We start from the raw sequence: 22,173 nt of genomic DNA on the forward strand, positions 1-22,173 counted from the left end.
AAAAAAAAAATGTTTCCTTCAGAACTTCTTCCTTGTTGGATTCAGATAACTATCAGAAGAGTTGGCAACTATCCAGAAAGTGACAGCATTACACCTCAGCGGTCTTAAAATTGACCCTAGTTATTTTATCAAGAAGAGTGACAAGATTTTATGGCACGGAACCCTTAATACAAAATTTTAATGAGTGTATTAAAAAGCCATTTTGAGAGAATAAGAGACAGAGAATGACAAAAGAAATGGGAATAAATCAGGCTCATCTGTAGCTATAAAGCAGCTACCTAACTAATAACTACTTGGAGAAATTCAAATAATAAAAAAGAAATCATCCTAACTGTGAATCCAATTTAATAAGAAATTAACTTCTTGGCAGAGGACAATTGGCTAGCATTTACATCGTAGTGTGAAAGCATGGACATGGTCCAAATGGGTCCACCCCCCCCCCCAAAGCCTTATTCTATCCCTGCTCCTCTTTTTCTGTCATGTATTTTGAGATACAAACCAGGGAAGTCAAAATGAAACACAATCAAAACACTTTATTATATTTTAACAAAACCTTGGGCATCTCCACAAAACATCCAAATGCCAAAGTTACTTTCATTACAAGCAAATGAACTAAAGATTCTCACTAAAGTCAAGACAGTACTGGAGGGAAACAGCAGGTGCAGTGTCGTGGCCACTTTGCTACAAGTGCTGAAGTGCTATTTTGCACAAATGATTTTAAGCAAATCCCCAGTAACTCCTACAGACTTGGCATGATCCATTTAAAAGAGAAAACAAAAAAAACAGGAATCATTCCATTAAAAAGGGCTCCATTAAATTTTAAAGGATTTCATTTCTAACAACAAGCTCTTAGAAGGCATTTGGGTTTTGGTTATTTTTGGTAAATCTAAATTCTTGATAGGAAGTAATTTGAAACTGAAAAACTTAAAAGATGTTACATGCTCCTGGAAGACAATGTCAAAATTGGCACAACAAAATGAAACATTCTGAACCTTAATATTCATTTTTGGCTTAGGAGAATAAAAGAATCTTCCTCAGATGCACTAAGGCATGTAGCTACTGAGGGCAAAACTTTAGCTAGCATGTGGGTTGACATCATCAAAACGTAGGTTAGACGCTGAAAAAAAAAATCAACCCCGATTTCTAACTTCCTGATCCACACACCTTAATGGGCATTGGGGTACAAAATATAACTATTGCCATAAATGGTTTCTCTAAGTCACCTCCGGGCTAAATGGGGTAAAGGACTATATACACTTACTTTTTAAATTTGTAATTCTGCCTCCACAGTTCATGTGTCTGAACTGTATTTCTTCACCTTAACAACAATCCCAGGGCAGTGTGGTTTGTGCACCCTTGTGGCAGGCAGCCCCATCTAAAGCAGAGTCGAAGACAGTCAAACTTAACTGATTCAGCTCTTATTCTTTTATTGAATCAACATGGTCCTAGATCATAAAGATCTAGGGAAAATACTGTCTATCATGTCTTCATGGAGTGATCCATTGGGACCAAAGTAGAAAGCATAATGACTTATGAAAGCATAATCTTGATTACTTAACACAATAGGTACTGGTGTCCTTGAGAGTTATTCAGTTTTCTGAGTGGAGAACCCTCTGAAGTGGAGTTGAATCAGTGTTACAAACTGACCACCTCCTGTTGCTCACAGTCTTATTGATAGTATCCTTAATTAAATGCTGTGTAAAGTAAATACAGTCCATTTGTTTCTAGTCTCTGCTAAGTAAATACAGTCCATTTGTTTCTAGTCTTTGCTAGCAGGTTAAAGAGGGTGGTTAATGGGGTGGCACATTCATATGAAAATTTAAGTGCATCCCAGAAAATATAAGGTGATGGAATGAATTGTAAGCAGAAGCAACCCATCTTAGGGTCTGGTAGATTTGCTTGGAAAACCAAGATGGCAAGGCCCTGATGGCTTCTTATCCAGGCCATTTCTCAGGGTTGGTTTGGCAGCCAGCAACTTTGAAGAATGAAGTAAAGTCCCTCTGGGACAAAGAGCTGACTTCATACTGCTGGTTATAATAATAGTGTATTCCCCAAGTTACTGTTTCTCAGTTTTATCTGTGTAGTACTCACCTGGGTCATAGTAGAACATCTTTGGGACTTGGGTGCAAGAGTAATTGGTATAAATATGATCTTCCTGATGCCTGTTATGTGTGTCAGTTGTTCTTTTTTTTTTTCCTTCTGGTTCAACAGTCCTTTTCCTGTGCCAGTATCTATGAATCAGAGATACACTTACATATGAGCATGAAGCAATGTAAAAACAATTCCATATCCAGCAGTAGTTTTAGTGGAGGGAATATAAGATGAGTGAAATTAGAAATCTGGTAACCAACTTAAAATGATAAAGAGGGGGGAAGTAGGGAGTGTTTGAAAAAAAATAAAAGCATAGAAAATTCCTCTGAGGAAACAGGATTCTAAGAGCATTGATTTCTGGTGGTGAGGCCCTCTCTCAGGTTTGGGATCATAAATTTAAGTGATATTCGTAAGTTCAATGTATGACTTGTGAATTTATCTTCAGCCACATACAAATTGCTTGTAGTTGTAGGAAGGTGGCATGGTAGGTTTAAGCATAAATATACTTTGCTAATTAAGTAGGGAGAGAAAAGATCAGGAGAGCTGAATGGATATGCAAGGGAATAAATGCTGTATTAGACCATAACATCTTAACTGAGGCAATGAGTAAAAAGTTACAGCTACTCTTAGTTGTCATGGAAATGTGTTGAATGTAAGGAAATTGGAGAAGAGTAATATGTCTTTAGGTTATTCAATTAAGACCAGTGCCTTGGGTGTAGGTGTGGTGTGAACACACATTGAAGGGTGTTACCCCATATCTCTGAATCACACACAGTGATGCCAGCCTCATGCTACCTCAATATAAAATAAATCCAAAAAATACACAAAGGAAACAAGAGAAATAAACCTAAACAAAATAAATTATTTATGAGTTATAAGGAATGACCAAGAGACAAGATTGAGAATTTTTGGGGGGAAAGCAAATAGTTTCATAGATGTTAAGTTTATAAAATTTATTGAAAGGATTAAGATATTAAAATGTTCAGTGACTGGAGGGAGGATACCACAACTATGGCAATACAGAGAATTTGGTAGCATTGTTGAAAGATGTATGCTTCAAAATGAGCTAGGGTTTGAATGAAGAAAGCAGAGCAATTTCCTAGAGGTAGAAATTAGTTGAGAGGGGCATAAAACTGAACTTTATTGCCAAGCATGAGATTGATGAGAACAACAATAATGAAAAAAGCCACCATTTCAGAAGGTTGCATAAGAAATAGTATCCTGAGACTATTGCTAGACTTTAGCAAGAGCAAGTAAGTGAAAGAAACATTTACTAAAGAGATTTAAGAATATTGGTAATTGAGCTTATCTTGGAGTCTGTAGAAAATCTTGGAGTCTGTAGAAAATTGAATGAAGTTTGGAGAAGGATGGGATGAAGAGTCCTGGGATCCTGGGACATATATGAGTGATTGAGGTAAAACAATGTATATAGTCATAGTAAGATGATTCCTCATGGGCTTCAGAGGATGTCATAAACAGACCGTAGTCTCTTTAGAAATTGATACTTAAATAATGATGAGGAAGAGGCAAAAGGATCACCACAGTGGTAAGGGGTGGTTCTTACCAAAAGCAAGGTTAGCAGAGTGTTATTTTTTAAAACGATACCTTCCTTCTTCAGTTAGAAATTTAACTGATCTAAATTTTGGGATATTTTCTCCAAACTGGACTTGAGTTCTTCAGAGCTGAAGTAAAGTTCCAGGTGGATGTATATATAGAATCATATCAGGAGAGGAAGGTGTTTCAATCTAAAGAGTCTTGGTGTCAGTATCAGAAAACATTCTCTCAACAAACAGCTCTGTGGACTTTGGCAAAAGAGCTACAGTCAATCATCAAGGTCACCAATAGTTCTCTTCCTGTAGCTGGCATGCTTAAAATACCTTGTAGGGATCTTGGCATCTTACAGACATGAGAGGGCCCTCCTTATAAGCAGTAAGCACACCAGTGACCAGTTCTTATTAGTTCTTGTCATTATTGTGGTCACTGTATGCCTTGGTCACCGTATGCCTAATTCCTAGCATCTTCAATCTCTACTTGGAACATTTTCTTTAAATTTTCACTCTACAAACTGCTACCTATTTTAGAAGATGTCAAATCCTTTACAGTTCTTTTAAATGGTGGTGGCCCACATCTTTTGCACAAAAATAGAAATCAAGTGTCAGGTCTTCTAAGTTACAAGGGCAGAACCTATTCATGACAGTGGATTATTGAGAATTTAATTACAAATTTCTAGTGAAGGATTTATAATGGTTCTCTCTGTGTGTGTGTGGGTGTCTTTTCTTTTTTGGTTTTAGAAAATTAGGATATTTTTCCCTAAACATGTTACCCAGAAAACTTGAATTAGGGAGTTAACCTCCATTTGCTGATTATTCATTTGGGACATGTTCCCTAGTTTCTTTGACTTCATATCAACCACAACAAAATGCTAACCCAATAAAGAAGCAAAGGTCCTGGTGCCAATGTCAGCCATCTCATAGGAGAGTGTTACACAATGTCTGTCTTCCCATTTGATCTTCCAAATCATCATCCCTAAATTTTCCCACTAGCTATTATATCTTTGCAGGTAGAAGTTAGTAAATCCACAATAAGCATGCTATTCACAATTAATCTATGTGGAAGGAGGTAACCCAGCTTTCCTAATTGTTGCAGTTAACATAGAAACATTAAAAGTAGTATAAGCAGAAATGTGCTCATATACACTATGAATAATTTTGACTATAGAAGTTAATATGCATATAAAGGTGAAGGTCAATGAATCTTATTAAAATATTAACAAACACCTCAGTAAGTAAAGGCTAAAGCAAAGTTTGATCTTTCAGAGTTATGGTTTTGTATGTGTCTCTAATACATATATTCAAGTTATCTAGGATACATTTCAAACTTGAAAGTGTAAGAAAGGAAAAAAAGGGTCCCTAAGCAAAATGAACTTAAATATAGAATCAGCAAATAAATTCTACTGAAAATTTCTGTTTAGGGTGGAGATATTGATTGTCCCCTACACATTGCTTGTTGAATACATGAGGCTTTTTCAACACTGTCTTTTGGATGTACATGGCTATTTTATAGTTGGATTTAGGTAAAGTGACAGAATTTAATTTTTAAGAAAAAATGAGCATTTCATTTTTAGTAACATTGTGCTGGAAGCAGATGAACCTGAGAGTGAGCGTCTCTGTGTGCATATACTTTGCCAGGTGGCTCTCATCGGGGTGTTTATTGTTAAGAACACTGCTATTTCTGCCTGAGGTTTGAAGCCAGGACTTCACAGGCTCCCCTGCTGCATTCCTCAGTTCTTTGCAGGCAGAGAGCAGATGGGTGAAGCAGAACAAAATCCCAGCCTCACAGGCACTAATGTGGCGTTCCAGAGACCAGAGTATTGCTCTCAGAGTAAATGCTAATTGAAGCTGGTGAGTGAAATTTAGGATGGAAAATTGGACTTGGCTTATGAGACAGTTGAGAAGCTTGTTAGAGGTATTATCACTCATATTTTGATAAACAGAAAAGACATATTAACATTAAAAACATTTAATCGTTTGCAATGTAGCTTGATTGGTTAGAACAGTAATGCTTCAAGGGTAAGCACACTAGGTCATGAGATTTTTCCTTAATTTTCAGAAGTCACATGTTCACTTGTATTAAAAAATGCTAATTTATGAAGCCATTTGGATTCTTAGAATTTCCACTAAATTCTATCTGACATTTATAGGTTTTTTATTGTCTGTACCTTTTTATGGCTCTATTATGGCAGTTATCCCATTATTTATTTATTTATTTATTTATTTATTTATTTGTATTCGTGTGCATCTTTCCCTCACACTCTTTCCGTTTCTTTTGGAAAAATCCCATGTATTTTCATTATTATATCCCTCGAATTGGGTCCAGTGCAACAAACTAGAAAGCAAAAAGTAATAGAAGGAGCAGCCAACATTCCTTCCAGTTCATGGTCAAGGATGGTCATGCAAAATAAAGATAATTTACTGATTTTGGAATGAACTGAACATTCATCCATTATACCACTACCGGCCTTTTCACTACAAATGTACTCAACTAACCATTAAAATATGAATTTGTGTATATAAGCAAATGTGTTAGATGTTTGTACCAAGTAATTATGATACTTTTGAGCACTGCAGCTATGAGCACAAAACAGTCATATACATCCTCATGTATATGAGGATATTTTGCCAAAGTAATTTTTAAAATAACTTTTGGGAATTAGAGAATAACAATTATTGCATCTAGATACAATTAGTTTCCAAGTTTCAATACAAATCATGAAAGATACATAAATGGATCTTCAGATTTTTCTCAGTCATCTAGAGTAAGATTCGTTGACTTCTATTGGATATGGTGACTTGCTTGTCTTGCTGGAAGTTCCAAAAGAAACCCTGGATAAAAGCTAGTCATCCTTCAGAGTTTGAGAGAAAACTTTAATTTCTCTCTCTGTGAGCACTGTCTTTGCAGATGCTCAGCTAATTTCATACTCTGGTATATTTCACTTTTACATTACTACAAGGTAGAAAAGTATACTACAGAGGGCCTCCCTGGTGGCGCAGCGGGTTAAAGCACAGCACTGAGAAGCTAAAGTCACTTCCCCATGAGTTCGATTCCCGCCTGCCCTGGAGGAGACCACATGGCATGGCAGACCTCTCCTGACCCGCCCGCTGCTCCCCTCAGCAGTGTACTTCGTCGATCTGCCTGTCTGCTCCCCACTCTGTCTCTGGTGAGTTCTCTCACCCTCCACATCTCTGGCCTGTACCCCAGTTCTGTATGAATAAATAAATAAATCTTAAAAAAAAATCCTCAACTATTAGCAAACTGAAATATATATTTATACACCTCAAATGTGACTCTTGTAGTCATAGGAAACTGAATCAATATTTTAAAACCCATCAGTACACTCCACATTATCAATACACTAAAAAAGAAAATTCTATGTTGATCAACTGATGCAGCAAAGACGTGACAAAAATCTGACCCATTCACGATAAAAACTCTTAGACCTCAACTTAATAAAAAGCATCTATAAAAACCCTACCATTATAATTAATGGTGAAATGCTTCTTTTTAAGATTTTGAATGAGCAAAATGTCTGCTTTCAAAAGTCTTCACTATAGCACTAACCTAATCACTGCAAACAAATGGGCATATGGGTTGGAAAGGAAGAAATAATGCTGTTCTTACGTACTGATGTCAAAGTTGTCTATAAAAAGGAGAAAGCATACAAGCATACATGTACAAAAATGAACAATGAAATAATATATATTTAAAAAAAAGAAAGAAAATCCCAAGGATTCTACAAGGAAATATCGAGCTCTAATAGGTAAATTCAGTAAATTCTTAGGATACAAGATAAATATGCAAACATCTATCATTTTGTATACTAATAATCAATTTGTAGAAATTGAAATTAAAGATTATTTACAATAACACCAAAGAAAACTAAATTACCTAGATATAAACAAAACAAAAATGCCCAGAGTCTGGAAGTTTAAAACACTACTCAGAAGTAAAGAATTTTAGAAAATGTGAAAAAGATGTGGAAACACATTTTACTGAACAGGAAATACAGCTGACAAAGAAGTACATGAAAAGATGTTCAGTATCATTAGCCATTAGGAAAGTTATTATAATCGCAATAAGTTATTACCACATACCTATCAGAATAATAAAACTAAAAAATAGTTACATCGAATGCTGATGACAATGCAAAGAAACTGAAGTACTCACATATTGTTAGTGGTGATATTTTCCAATCACACTGGAAAATTTTTAGGAACTAAACATCTAACTATGATATTAATCCAACATTTATCCCAGAGAAATTGATACTTGAATTCACACAAAAGCATATACAAAAATATTTATATCATCTTTATTTATCACAGTCAAAGACTGGAAACAACCTAGAGATTTCCTTCAGTGGGTGAATGCCAACAACTTGTGATACACATACCAAATTTTCTGCTCTAAAGGTAAAAAATTTGAGTTAGGCTCCAATCCCAAAGTAATGTATAAAAATATTTCCTCTTTCAACATCTCCTCTCTCCTTATTTTTAAGATTTTCTTCATAATTTGAGGAATTATGATATGTAAAACATGATTTGTTTTTATGCCCACAAGGAGGACCCTTTGCCTCACAACAGCACAGCCTAGACAGCACAGCTCTGACTGCTAATCCACCACTTGGCTAAACATAGGACCTGCTATAAAATTCTAGAAAATCAAGTCATCTATCTGCCATCTACTTGGTCTAGGCTGTGAGTCCAGGCTGATAGTATAAACAACCCGAGGCCTCTGGGTGGCGGAAGGAAGCAGGCAGTTTAGCAATGTGCCCATATTGTTTCTCCAAGAACAGCTCCACACATTCCCCAGCAGACCGGCTACTGCTACCTTCATTGATGTTGATCTCACAGTGCTCACCTGTGTATCTTGCAGGATAAAAGTGAAGAGAAGCTGCTCCGTCCAAGCTTGTCAGCCATGGAGCACATGCTTGAAAGAAGGCAGACCACTGAGCTGGCACCAATCAACAAAATGATGTGCTGCCCTCCAAGAGCTAGCTAAGGGAATCTGGTAAGAGGAAATAAATAAATTGGAGTAGCAATGGAATCCTTTGCAGAATAGAGGTCAATAATATCTATAAAAATTTGATTAACAAAGGCTTGAAACATAGGGCATATAACCATTAATTTAACTTGAATATTGTAACTAAAGACCAAGTCCCACAAATATTCCAATAGTTTGAATTATTGGCAAAGGGAAAAAAAAATCAAAAAAATAGCCAAGCATCAGCAATATTTACAGAACTAACCCTAAATTCTTCTCTTAAAACTCAAAGTAAAGATAGATGATTGTTCCCATATTTAGACAATAAAAAATTATGCTGTATTTGAAAGTATTTATGTGGGCCATAGGGACAAGAATAAAAACAAACATGAATGATAATTTAGTACTTTATAAAAAAAACTTAAAGAATAAATATAAAACAAAGTACCTACCCAAACTATATCATTAGTTTTACATGTATGTACGTACACCTGTAAAAAAGAGTGTATAACATAAAATCTATATATCTAACTATATCAATAGCTTATAAACTTTGTGTGTGTGTGTGTTATTTTATCTGGATCATACTGTCTACATCCTTCTGCAATCTGCTTTTTCATTCCCTCCCACAATCTATCCATATTAGTAATATAGAGCTAACCCACAATTTTTTATTATTGATAACTATTCTGCAATAAGAATATATCAGAGTTTAACTATTCTATCAGTTTTATACATGTATTTGTTATTATCAAGAAGGGTTTCAATAAATAGCACTATAAATATCTGCTTGTCTAAATGTCTGAGTATAACACTAGGATTTGTGTCTAGAAATGGAATTTCTGTTATAGAAGTTATGCATCTATGTTATTTTAATAAACACCAGTACTTACTTCTAAAGAAGTTACACCATTTTCAAAATTACCAGCACTGAATGTGTGTGCATATAGCTTGGAACCCTTGCAATATTTGCCATTACTAAATTTAAAATATTTGCTATTTGGCTAGATAAAAAATAACGTCACATTGTTACTTTGGTTTACATATTCCCAATTACTACTGAATTTAACATTCTTTGAACATTTCATGTATTTTCCTGTTTTTTCCTAATTTTTCTTTTTGACTTATATGAGTATATATTATGAAGAGAGCCAGTCCATAAATGTAAGATTAGTTAGATGATAAAGTAATGCTGGTGAATGGGACCAGGATAATATCAGTTATTTGGTTAGATGATGAAAGAGGTGTATAAAGCTCTGAAGAAACACAAATTGACTTACAAATGACTTTATGGTCAAAGGTCTTTGTAATATAACTCAACTCTGCTAAGAAATATACTTAAAAATAACATTTACAGTAAAACATTAAAGTATGGCTTTTTTTCCTTCAAATCACTCAGTGGCTTCATCTTGCACACAAGTAAAATGTAAAATATTTAACTTAAAATCCCCTTTATTAACTGTTCCACCTCTCTGTTCCCACCCTTTGATGTCTTCAAGTTAGGAACCTCAAAGTATGATCCCCAGAAAACCCCTCCACGAGAGTGTACACTTGGCTCACTCTTGGTTTGCAGACTTTTTCTTAATTACTTTCTCATAATGACTTTTCCTCATGTACAGAATCAGATAAGATTCCCTTGTTTTCTTGTTTTCTCTCACATAACTAATGTTTTCATTGTTTATGCAATAATTGTTTTCTATATTAATTTTTATATATAGTTACTTTACTCAACACAGCTTGTCAAAGCAGAAACTGTGTTTGTTTGCTTTTTTATTCACTATTCCAAAAATGGGTAAAACTTAAATAGTAGGCCTTCAGTCAGTGATTGATTGAGATTCAAATACTACAATTCAATAATTTAGATTAAAATCCTAATTTAGCAACTAAGAGAATGGACTAAAAATTAACAAGCAACTAATAAAGAATATAATGTGAATGCTCATTTCTATAATTTTAATAAAAACCTGAGTGGGATCATATGTCAAATCATAACCACAACATAAATTCTATTGCTCAGTAGTAAATCAGTTGTCACATGTGAACTTGAGGTCTTTTAACCATTGGAAGAAGAAACTTATAGTTAAAAAAATGAAACTAAAAGCACATGTCAGATCAAGATCCCACAATTCTCTGTACTGACCCACCCCCCAAAACCATCAGTCACTTTAACTTGAATGTCTAACTTTATTTCACACTTGAAGATACAAAAATTTCACTCTAATAATTTTCACAAGTTTTATAAAAAATTTTTTTGTGCTACAGTGGACTTGATGAAGAAACTATCAGACGATTTTCAGTTTTCCTCTCATTCTAAGTATCAAGACTCATATACAGGTCAGGTTAGGAAATAATTTAGAACCATCATAAATCCTTTTTTTTTTTTTTTTTTTTTTTGGTGGCTCATGCATTTTTTCATTCGTATCGCAAATATTTAGCAGGTTCTGATTTATAGTCTTGCCAGTTTGTCCCTACTCCTGGGCCCCCTTGGGGATTTTGTCTGTTTCCTTTAAGCTTATATATAAATACACTCTTTTAGTCAAGGCTATGTTCAATAGCTTTAACATGTTTTTCTATAAAACTCTATAAAAAGAAACAATATAATCATCATGTCTCAGGGTTCTTACATATTTTTGTAAACAAACCAAATCATATCTGGGTAACATGTAAACTTTTAAGATGAACATTTAATAATAACTTCCACTTCTTAAATTAATGACTTTGAAATAAGGACCCTAGGCAATTATAGCAGTGGATTCCTGCCATTGTGTTCTGTGCCAGGGTATCAAGTTCCAAAAGAATGTTCTCCTCCTCTTAGATGGAGTCTGTAGTGTTAAATTCTCTCTATATATAACAGTGAGAATAGGTACAAAGCTATTCTGAATTTTTCTCTCTAGGCAAAATCACCATATATGTATTGATCCAGAAATTCAGAATGTTATAAATCTGTGCCCCTTCCTTATCCCACCTCCTAGCTGTCTATTCTCATCTCTACATTTAACTCTATAATCTTCTTTCTGGCAGATGTTTATCTCTTGTTTAGAGAGCCATTCTACAGAACTACAGAACCATTTCACTAATTCCCTGCCTTTAACTTTAATTTCTTCAGTCATTGTCCAATAAAAGGTCAGGGAGCTTTTTTGAATTTACTGTTCAGATTGCTGTTCCCCTGCCCCATAGTTTGCAGGGCAGACAAGAATGTTGTGATCAATCTGACGGCAGTCTATTCTTTCTCCCCAATGTAATCTGTCTTCCACCAGCCCTTCACAGTGCAGCCTTTTGGATCACTCAGAGTTCTTGTGAGACATGCTCTTTTGCATGTATACTTGCTGGCCCTTTCTTTTTTTCTGGCCTGTCTTCCTTCTATGAATCATAGACTCCTCTGTGCTAGCTACGGGCCTAGAATAGTTAGCTTCCTGATTATCGTGTCATTGCTAGTTAACATTTATTCTGGTCTAGGCTGAGATAGGAGCTTTATCTATATTACTGGATATTATCTCCAAAACAATTTCTTATCATATGTGAATAACAATTTGTTATCATATGTGAATAAAATGATGTTCAGAGCATCGAAGTAATTTATCTGAAGTCAGAAAACTACTAAGTACATTTCTGGAATATGCTTAGTGATCTCTATTGTTTTCCAAGATGGTGCTGTCTTTGTACTTCTCCACTTACACCCTTGTACAGAATCTATGATTACTGTTTATTGTGCCAAATATGACACTCTACACATTTGTTTTTACCACACTGTAGCCCTACTAGAAGTAAGGTTCACTGGAAAGAAGGACTATGAATTATTGATTCTCAGATTCCTGAATAAATAGTTGGCACTGAAGTTCATACTGATCTTCCCTTTTTTTTTAGACAGGAACTTTTAACTGCATTACAAACCTTCAACAGAAAAGAGGCCACCTTTCATACATTATAATTCCCACCTCCCTGCATATAGAACTTGATGTATAATAATAGTTGCCTTTTTTGAATACCTAATATGTACCAGGCTCTACCTTTATAATTTTACCTTCACAGCACTGTTATAAGTACTTTTTTTTTAATCCCTTGCATGCACATGAGGAAACAAATAAGTAAAAGGCAACTCACCATAGTTCTCTCTGATGATAAAAGGTGGATTATCCTACAAGCTTTCTACCCCAGCCTTTGCCTCTGAACAGAGGCTCTGTCCAGAATGTTGACAGTGTAAAGAGCTGGCTGATGACAAGAATACTGATTAACATGTCTTGAAAATTTTTCAGTAGTTAAATAAAGCCAATGATGAAAGAGTATTAAATTTGTCCTATTCATTAACTGTGAGTGGGAAGAGAATGACATGCATAGATTTCTGAGCCATGATAGGACATCACAATTGCTTTTACACTGTATATTTATTTATGTTTTCTACCCTACCATAGGATCAGCCATTCCTGAGACAGTAGAGTGAATGGGGAGTGGGAGAGAGGTGATGAATAAACTTTAACAACTAGAGTTTGATAAATCATAACTACATGTTTTTCCCCAATGCATCAAAAGATAAAAGAAAGAAAATGTTCTTTCATTTCTATCAGTAAATTCCTAGTGAGAATTAGTTCAAAAATATGTGAAACAGGTTGCTTGCCAAAATTAACATCAATATTTACAGGTTTTTGACTCAAATGTTAACATACTGTTTTCTATTGATTCTGGTATTAGTTCCACACAGGTCAAATTACCTTTTATGTGTAATTATTAGTTCAGTTTATGTATGTTTAATGTGTATTTTGTTTACATATAAAGCCTAGGAGAATACACTTATTTTTTAAATAATCACACTATACCCTCAGCGTGGACCACTGTTAACTATGCTGACTGACTACATGAGTTATCACACAAGCTCCTTGATAGTTAACATTGTTTCTGGCTTCAGTACATTCCAGGTACCAAAGAAAACATTTTGGAGGATAAGGAAGCAACTTTGATTGACTCTTTTTCTCCATGAAGATCATGTTGAAATAGACCTTTCCCTTAATTTTTATTCTATTTTTTTCTAGAAGGTTCTAACCATAGACAGCTTGGTAACTTACTTTAGACAATGTGTAGTATAGCAGTAAGTATGTGTGTAAGTAATAAGATATACAGTTAAACAGTAGCTTAAGTGTTGGCTTTAAGCTTTTAACAACAAAAATTTTAGTTTTTATTTGCTATAAGCTTCTAGCTTTTATTTGCTTCTAGGCAAAAAAAAAAAAAGAAGTATTTTGTCACAAACCAGGCCAGCAGTGACACCTGTAATTGTCAGCACTGTCTTCACATGTAGCATTACTGTGACAGGGTTTTGACCAGCATAGAGGCATCAAATGTGCTCAGAGTGTGCTCCTGTGAATCCACTATCTGTACAGTCACAGCTGTATCTAAAGAGTAAAAAGAAAATTTCACATCAACTCCTGGACATATTGAGATTAAATGTCTTTAGCCTGTCTCTTCACCAACCCAAGACCCAGGGATGGTCTAAATACTTAGCTCAAAAACCCTGGAGAAATTATCCCTATAGTTTCTAATGTATTATGTGTCTATATAAAAAATCTTACGGTGTCTTTTAAGTTTAAAATTAAGCCTCATGCTTAATTACCTTGAATTACCTGTAAAATCATGACTGCTTAATTTCTTCATTCATAAATTGGATCCTGCATCACAGGGCTATTGTGATAATGAAATGTGCATATAAAGAACCAGAAAGAACTGAACACATTCTAGTAAACAGTACCAAGTAAAGTTGTCAAGATTTGTGAAGGCAGTAGAGGCAATTTATACCACTGTGGTACTTTTTATACAGAGAGCTCATATAAAAGTTAACTTATGAAAAATTAAGAATAAATTATTGAAAATAACAGAAAAAGCCTTCCTTAAATAAATTGTAACTTATTTTCACTTATATTTATATTATAAGAATACTTATTACTATTTCCAACATTCATTGACTGACTAGTATTCTCTGACAGCCCCAAAATACAAATCTAATGGGAAAAGTTGTTAACTTTATCAAAAAGATTTATTTTAGATGGCATCTCCTTAAGAATTTAGCATTGTAAAAACATGGACTTGTAATCTTGGCTACAGGGTCTGAAGAGATATCTATCAGTTTCCTGTTTATCATGGTTGAATATGTATTTACCACCAAGCACAGTTATTAATACTGCGTTGTGGGCCATTTAGGGTTTTTCCATATCTTGGCTATTGTAAACTGTGCTGCAAAACATATAGGAGTCAGGTTTCCTTTCAAATTAGTGGGGTTTTTTTTTTTTTGCATTCTTTGGGTATCCACTCAGAAAGCAGAAATCATACATTGTCCCCCCCAAAAAAAATAAAAAGACTTCATCTTGATACTAATATATTAGCAAATACAACAAATGACTCCAATTTTTATACATATTGGTAATTAGAAATCCTCAATTCATTATTCAATTTGCTAAATTAAAAATACTTAGTTAAGGACCCTCCCTGGTGGTGCAGCGGGTTAAAGCACAGCACTAAGAAGCTTAAGCCACTTCCGCATGAGTTCGATTCCCGCCTGCCCCGGAGGTGACCACATGGCGTGGCAGACCTCTCCTGACCCGCCCACTGCTCCCCTCAGCAGTGTACTTCGTAAATCTGCCTGTTCTGCTCCCCACTCTGTCTCTGGTGAATCCTCTCACCCTCCACATCTCTGGCCTGTACCCCTGTCTGTACGAATGAATAAATAAATAAATCTTTAAAAAAAATACTTAGTTAAAAATCTATTACATATAGGAAAACTGATGAAAAGCCCTAAATTCAAGATTGACTAGTAGACCTCAATTCATGGAAAAAGCCCTTTTCCAGATTTCCTTTGAGTCAGAAAGAAACTTTTTCAGTGTATAATTTCTGATTTTTCCATATATCTCATAGGATATGGTGCTATTTTTTTTATTGTGGGACAATAGAGTCAGATCATATTGGTTGAAGTTGTGACTGTCTTCTCAACCTTAAGTATAGTAAACAAGAGAGAGTGAAGTAGAAAAATTGTTCATGGCACATTTAAGTGAGAAAAATAACAGGTGGCAGGATTTTAGCTTTGTTCTGTTTGTATTTCTATAAGAATGAAAAGTTTTGACTAATTTCTCTCCTGATGCTTTCTGGTGACAATAAAGCATAGATAGGAAAGCTTTCTTTTTTCCCTCTGGAGAATCTGTGTAGAAACTTTCATTCTGGTCCGTTTATGTGTTGGGCAATTACCTACCTCCAGGAATACAGCTTCCTACCATTGGAGAATAAATTGTATGTAATTTAGAAACAAGACATGGAATATAATTAAATGTGATACTTTATGGTCTGCAAAAGAAATTTACATTCACATTGCTCTATTTAAAATCATGCTACTTTTCTGGACATACCTAAAGCACATGTATCTTTTATTGTTCTTTTGAGTACTGACACTGTAAAATTTAAAAGATAAATTATCTTATTCATTAAATAAAAATAGAAAAGATACTGTTCCTCCTTTACAAAAAAAGTAGTGGTACACACTTGTGGGAGTGACCTGACTTCCTTGAATTTCAAACTCCTTTACTATAATACGGGGCATTAAAACCCTCCTTGCCTTCCATAAGGATGTTAAAAGATCTAACGAATATTGCTATTCCTTATGTTGTTATTAAAAATTGTTCTACATTTGGCAACTCAGCACTTGCAGTTCAACAAATTGAAATTTTGGTACTTTTCTGTAATGTAAGTATTCTGAAATTATTATAATGACTTGGCAAATCTTCACTGGAGACAGATGACCCCTGAAGGATACATTTTTCTGGGTAAAATCTAAATGTTACAACTTTTCCTCAAAGATAGTCTGAAGGTTTTACGCTAGGGATGCGAGACCTTTAGTTTTTCCAGAGGGGCAAAACAGTTCTTGGTCAGGGAGTTTTCTCTAAGCTAAATACCCAAATGAAGAAGAAAACTCACCTATTAGCTCCATCCTGACACAACTCTCCATAGGGACAAGGCTGACTGGCACACTCATCAATGTTGAGTTCACAGTGATCTCTCAGAACCGGGGGCACAGGCATAGAGATAACCCCCACCACATCCTGACAAGTGGCACCATTTAGGCCGGACTGTGACCAGCATTCACCAACTTCCAATTCACAATTTATACCTTTTTTAAAAAGCCATCAGAAAAAAATTTTAGGAAAGTGTTAATATTTTAGCTCTGTGACAATGTTTTATTTACCAAAGCCCTTGTCAAATCTTTTGTTACCCAAAATAATTTTCCTCCTTAACTGCAATTGATATTAACTTTTGGCTGGCTTTTAGGAAACTGCACAAAGCAGAGCAGCTGTTACTTACAAAAAACTATTGCGTGAAACAGCTTGTGGCTTTTTAGTTTCTGAAAACAAGTAATTTTTAAAACAAAGTTAATTGTTAATTGTACTTTTGATATAATCTTAGAAACAATTGGTCAATGTTTTTAGGTTAGTTTTAAACACTTAATTTAGTTCGGCATATATGGAGCAGTGAGTGAGCTGTCTCCAAAGCCAAGTGGCCTGGGTTGGCATTGTCACGATTAGCTGTGTAATCACAGGTAAGTTGCTCAAACTTCCCATACCTGTCTCCTCACCCTGAAAGTGGGAGATGTTTAAAAACTGGGAACTATAGTTATAATTATCACATAGGATATTATTACAATTATTTTCTAAGGTTCGTATAACAGTATTTGGTACAAATTGTTTGCAAAAGAACAAAATCAGTGTTTTTCTTTCCACAAATTAATGTGTAAGTCAAAGACATACAAGAGAGCTCAGAAAAGCCTACCAAAGAGCTGCTACAGGATTCAGAATAACAAATTAATGACCTAAGAAATAAAATCAATGACCATAAAGTAGAAATTAAAGTTTTAAGTAAGAAATAAGAAAATTCAGGTGTTAAGAGCTCAATACATGAGATCAAGAATTCTAGAGAAAGCTATGGAAACAGACTAGATCAAATGGATTATCAGTGACCTCAAAGATAGTAATGGACTAAAGACCCAGGTGGATGAAGAGAAAGAAATAAGATTTAAAAAAAAATGAAAAGGCAATACAGGAATTATTTGACACCATTAAGAAAACCAACATTAGAATAATAAGTCAGAAAAAGGGATTGGGGGACAGAGAGAATACTGAAGGAAACAAGGAAAACATCCCACAGAATGGGACAGAATTGAATATAACTGTCCAAACTTACTGCTGCTGATAGGGACAAATGTGATTTGGTATATGACTACATCATGCCAAAATAGCTGGATGAAAAATGATAGGTACAGTTAGTCATCCAGATGCTTTTATATTTCCAGATGTTGGCTTCAAAGATAAAACATCTGGATAACTACGATTTTAATTTAGATGTTTACTGGCATTTGCTTTAGCCATAAAATATATATACAATTAATTGACCTTCAAAAATGTGCTCCAATTGTGCTGTACATTCTATTTGGAAACATTCATTTTATGGCTAGTGTTATTAAGTAGTGCACTGTGTCACCATAACTATAAGTAGTAAAAGCAATTGAGTGCAGTTACATTGAACAGCATTTCTGTGGTTGATTTTCCAAGAAATGAAAGATGCTTAATTTGAAAATTCACAGAAACTCACTCCTGGAACCAAATTAATGTCAGAATTGGTTAATAGATCTGTGTAAAATGAAAGGAAAGGAAATAGGAAGGGTAAGGGGGAAAGTGTAGGATAAGGGGAACTCATCATTAAAAGAGGAGTGTACAGGATAGTAAAAATGTAATTTTTCTGACTTCATTAGCTTTGGTGACTCACTATAATTAATATGTGTTCATAACTTTTGTGGTATCTTTACATAAATATAGGTGACCTGAGATGTAAGATCATTAATAGCTGACAATCAAAGCTAGTTCACAGTATACCCATTTTTTAACTGTCAAAAGAAGTTCAGAATTTTTCTCAGGGCCAAATATTTTTAAAATTTAAAATTTTATTAGAGGTTGGAATTGCATGCATTTCCCAAAAGTATTAGATAAAATAATGACATCCCACGTTTATTAGTCAGTGCTTTTGATAAGAAAGCAAACCCATATTTTTTTTTATTGGTTTTTGTTTTTTGCATCGCCTAACAAACACCTGCCAGACATTCGGCACAGTGGCTGAATCAAGCTAAACAGGACGAAGAGAAGTCATGGAGGATACTGGGTGTGCTTTGGAGGTTAACATGCAATAGCATACAGGAAAAGAAGACAAGTGCTACAGTAAGTGATAAATGATGAATCAGCAGGTTTTCAAGAGCTGTGAGTTTAATAAGACCAACTTACCTGGTCCTGGGAATCAGGGAAAGAGTTAACCCTTTAAAAGCGTGCAGAAAGTGGTTTTCCAGTGATGAAGGAATTGTAGGTGCATTGGGAAAAATTGTCTACTTGTGTTTGCCTTGAATTTTGTCAAGGTTTTAAAAGATGTGGGCACTGCTGATGCCACCTACAATATATTCTTGCCATTCCATTGTTTCTCATGGCTCTAGGTGTTCCTCTTACTTGTAAATGTTCCATTCTCACTCCTTGTTTCCCTTGGATAATTCTAATTATTTTTCAAAGCGTGAATGCCAGTTCGTTGTGCTCTCATAATTCCCTGTATTATAAAAGTATATTACATATATATATATTGCAATTGTTACAATTGCTTATTTTCCATTTTATCTACAATATTATGAGATGTTGAAGTCAAAAATCCTTGTACTATAACTTCCAATTCTGTTAAGATCTGTCAAGAGTAGATACTCTAGAACATAGGAAATGTTACATTAATTTTTAGTGAATGATCAAGTCATAGCTATGGAATAATCCACCATCTCTCCCAAAAGGCACTGATGACACCCTGTAATTAATACTATGCTCATACCTACTGAACAAAGAACAAAATTCTAGATGTTTCTGAGCCCATTCTAAATCAAAAGCCATCAAGTCAAATTTAGGGCTTTGGCAAATGTTTAAAACTAAACACTGTTCCTGAATGGTTGTGTCCTAAATTTCTGATCAATTTCCAGAGATGTTGCCCCTCAACGTGAATATTTCAGGTATAAGAAATCAAGCTTAACATTGTGTACGACAGGATAACACACATCATGTGTTATCACTTTGGAGTAGGTCTTGTCAGCAGTGCTGTCCTCAACACTCAGGGTGGGAAGAGTGCAGGAGGCATGCAGTGCAGCACTGACAGACACGTTGAGCACCTTTCTTATCTGCAGAGCCCATACTTTGGACAGCATTGTGGTCTAGTTTCGGGCTGCCATCCTAAATTTCACTATCTATCCAATACACTTGCTATCAAACAAAAATATTTTCCTTTTCAGTAAGAAATATGTATACTATATCCGTGTTCTTTTTTTTTTAATGATTTATTTATTCGTACAGGACTGGGGTACAGGCCAGAGATGCGGAGGGTGAGAGGATTCATCAGAGACAGTGGGGAGCAGAACAGGCAGATCAACGAAGTACACTGCTGAGGGGAGCAGTGGGCCAGCCAGGAGAGGCCCGCCACGCCATGTGGATCTCCAGGGCAGGCGGGATCGAACTCATGCGGAGGTGGCTTTAGCTTCTTAGTGCTGTGCTTTAGCCCGCTGCGCCACCAAAGAGGGCCCCGATATCCGTGTTCTTTAAGAAATAATGGGTGTTGTATTGATGACAACAGTTATCAGGGCAAGTCTGATCAGTGCAAAGTATCAGTACAAACAAGTACTATGGCAATAGATTCCATTAGTATAGATTTGTAGTATTTTCAATAGATCACAGTAAGTTTTTTTTTTAACAATCTAGAGAAATGAAAAGAGACTGCTTCAGCTAATAGTGTCACACAAACATTATAATGTAAAGAAATACACTATGAGACCCTCCCTGGTGGCACAGCGGGTTAAAGCACAGCACTGAGAAGCTAAAGCCACTTCAGCATTTCAGATGCTAAAGCCCCGCCCTGGAGGTGACCCACATGGCAGACAGACCTCTCCTGACCCGCCCCCCCCTCCCCTTAGCAGTGTACTTCTCAGGCCTGTTCTGCTCCCCACTCTGTCTCTGGTGATACTCTCACAGCCCCTGCATCTCTAGCTTGTATCCCAGTTCTGTATGCATAAATAAATAAATCTTTAAAGAATAATAAATACACTATGAGAGAATAAAGACAGTTTTTATCTTCAAGGGAACTTTTTTAGGTCTTTATCCAATAAACTCTCAGGCTGATAGAAGCACTTTACCGAAGGATATTAAAACATTTTTTAATAAACACTTAAGGTAGATACAAGCCTAGGGTCCTTCTCTGATGGATGACTGGATGTCATCAACTGAAAGACTGATCTGGTCTCCTCTGCATTTTTAACATCTCTGATATAAGATACATTTTACAACCCACAGTGTCTTGGCATTACCCACAGTATCTGAATCAGATACCCACAGTATCTGAGTTACAGCATTTTTGTTTCTTAGGATCACATGAAATCAGTGTGATTCTCAACTAATTAAATATGATAAAATGTGAAAATGGATTTATTCTTTTATTGTTACTATATTATATATTCCATTATTATTATAAGGATTACTGCCTTATCATTTCCCCCAAGAGCCCACTGTGGTGACTGGGTCTTTACCCACCCCTAACCAGTTACAGATCCTTGGTAACCTTGAACCTCAGGACACGTGCATACACAGAAGCTAGGGTCCTCCTGGCCTGTAAAGTGGCCTTAGCTCCAAACCAACTGCATAACTTCCCAGGTATACAGAACCACCCTCCCCATAAAAATCATATTCAGTTCCCACTTAGAGATGCTGCCAGATGTGGATCCCGGGCTCCTCCAGAAACCAGGGTGCCTAATGCCTCTTGGAAAGATACCCCAGCCAGCCTGATCCCACTCCCAGCAAGACATGAGGTTCCACCTGATGTGCTTTAAAAGGTATTAAAAAGTAATCAGCATCGGGCCCTCCCTGGTGGCGCAGCGGGTTAGAGCACAGCACTAAGAAGCTAAAGCCACTAACGCGTGAGTTCGATTCCCGCCTGCCCCGGAGGTGACCACATGGCGAGGCAGACCACTCCTGACCCGCCCACTACTCCCCTCAGCAATGTACTTCGTCGATCTGCCTGTTCTGCTCCCCACTCTGTCTCTGGTGAAGCCTCTCGCTGCCCCTGCCACTCTGGCCTGTACCCCAGTTCTGTACGCACAAAAAAGTAATGAGCATCTTACATAGATTAGGAGTTAGAATTAGGTATAGGTCATGTTGCCCCAAGGCTACTTGGGTGAATTGGCCCATCCCGATCCTTCCCTTTCCGTATCTCCCGTTGCCAATGCTCAACACCAATGCTCGAGCAGCACAGTACTTACTGCCCTTGCCCCAGCCCAAGCCCTGAGGCGCTGTGGCCAGGACTCACCAGCTGGATCTCCTGCTGGGTCGAGGGCACCCCCTCACTTTAAAATGATCAGATTCTTTACCTGCGTAATGTCGGCTTCCAATTCAACATGTGACCTCCTGGGTGCCAGGCCATTGCAGGAATCAGGGTACCCTGGTATCTCTCATTCCAAAACAC

General features: G+C 36.0%; 1 protein-coding gene across 1 annotated transcript in view; it reads right to left on the bottom strand.

Moving 5' to 3' along the window:
* Positions 1-22,173, bottom strand: part of CRB1 (crumbs family member 1, photoreceptor morphogenesis associated) — a 126,277-nt gene that overhangs the window by 80,052 nt on the left and 24,052 nt on the right. The window contains 4 exon segments of the mRNA XM_004685255.1: positions 8,345-8,516; positions 13,867-13,961; positions 13,964-14,012; positions 16,576-16,768. Of these exon segments, the coding sequence (XP_004685312.1) occupies positions 8,345-8,516; positions 13,867-13,961; positions 13,964-14,012; positions 16,576-16,768 (509 nt within the window).

This window comes from Condylura cristata, unplaced genomic scaffold (assembly GCF_000260355.1).
Source record: "Condylura cristata isolate star-nosed mole 26May11 unplaced genomic scaffold, ConCri1.0 scaffold00018, whole genome shotgun sequence".
Classification (NCBI taxonomy): Eukaryota; Metazoa; Chordata; class Mammalia; order Eulipotyphla; family Talpidae; genus Condylura; species Condylura cristata.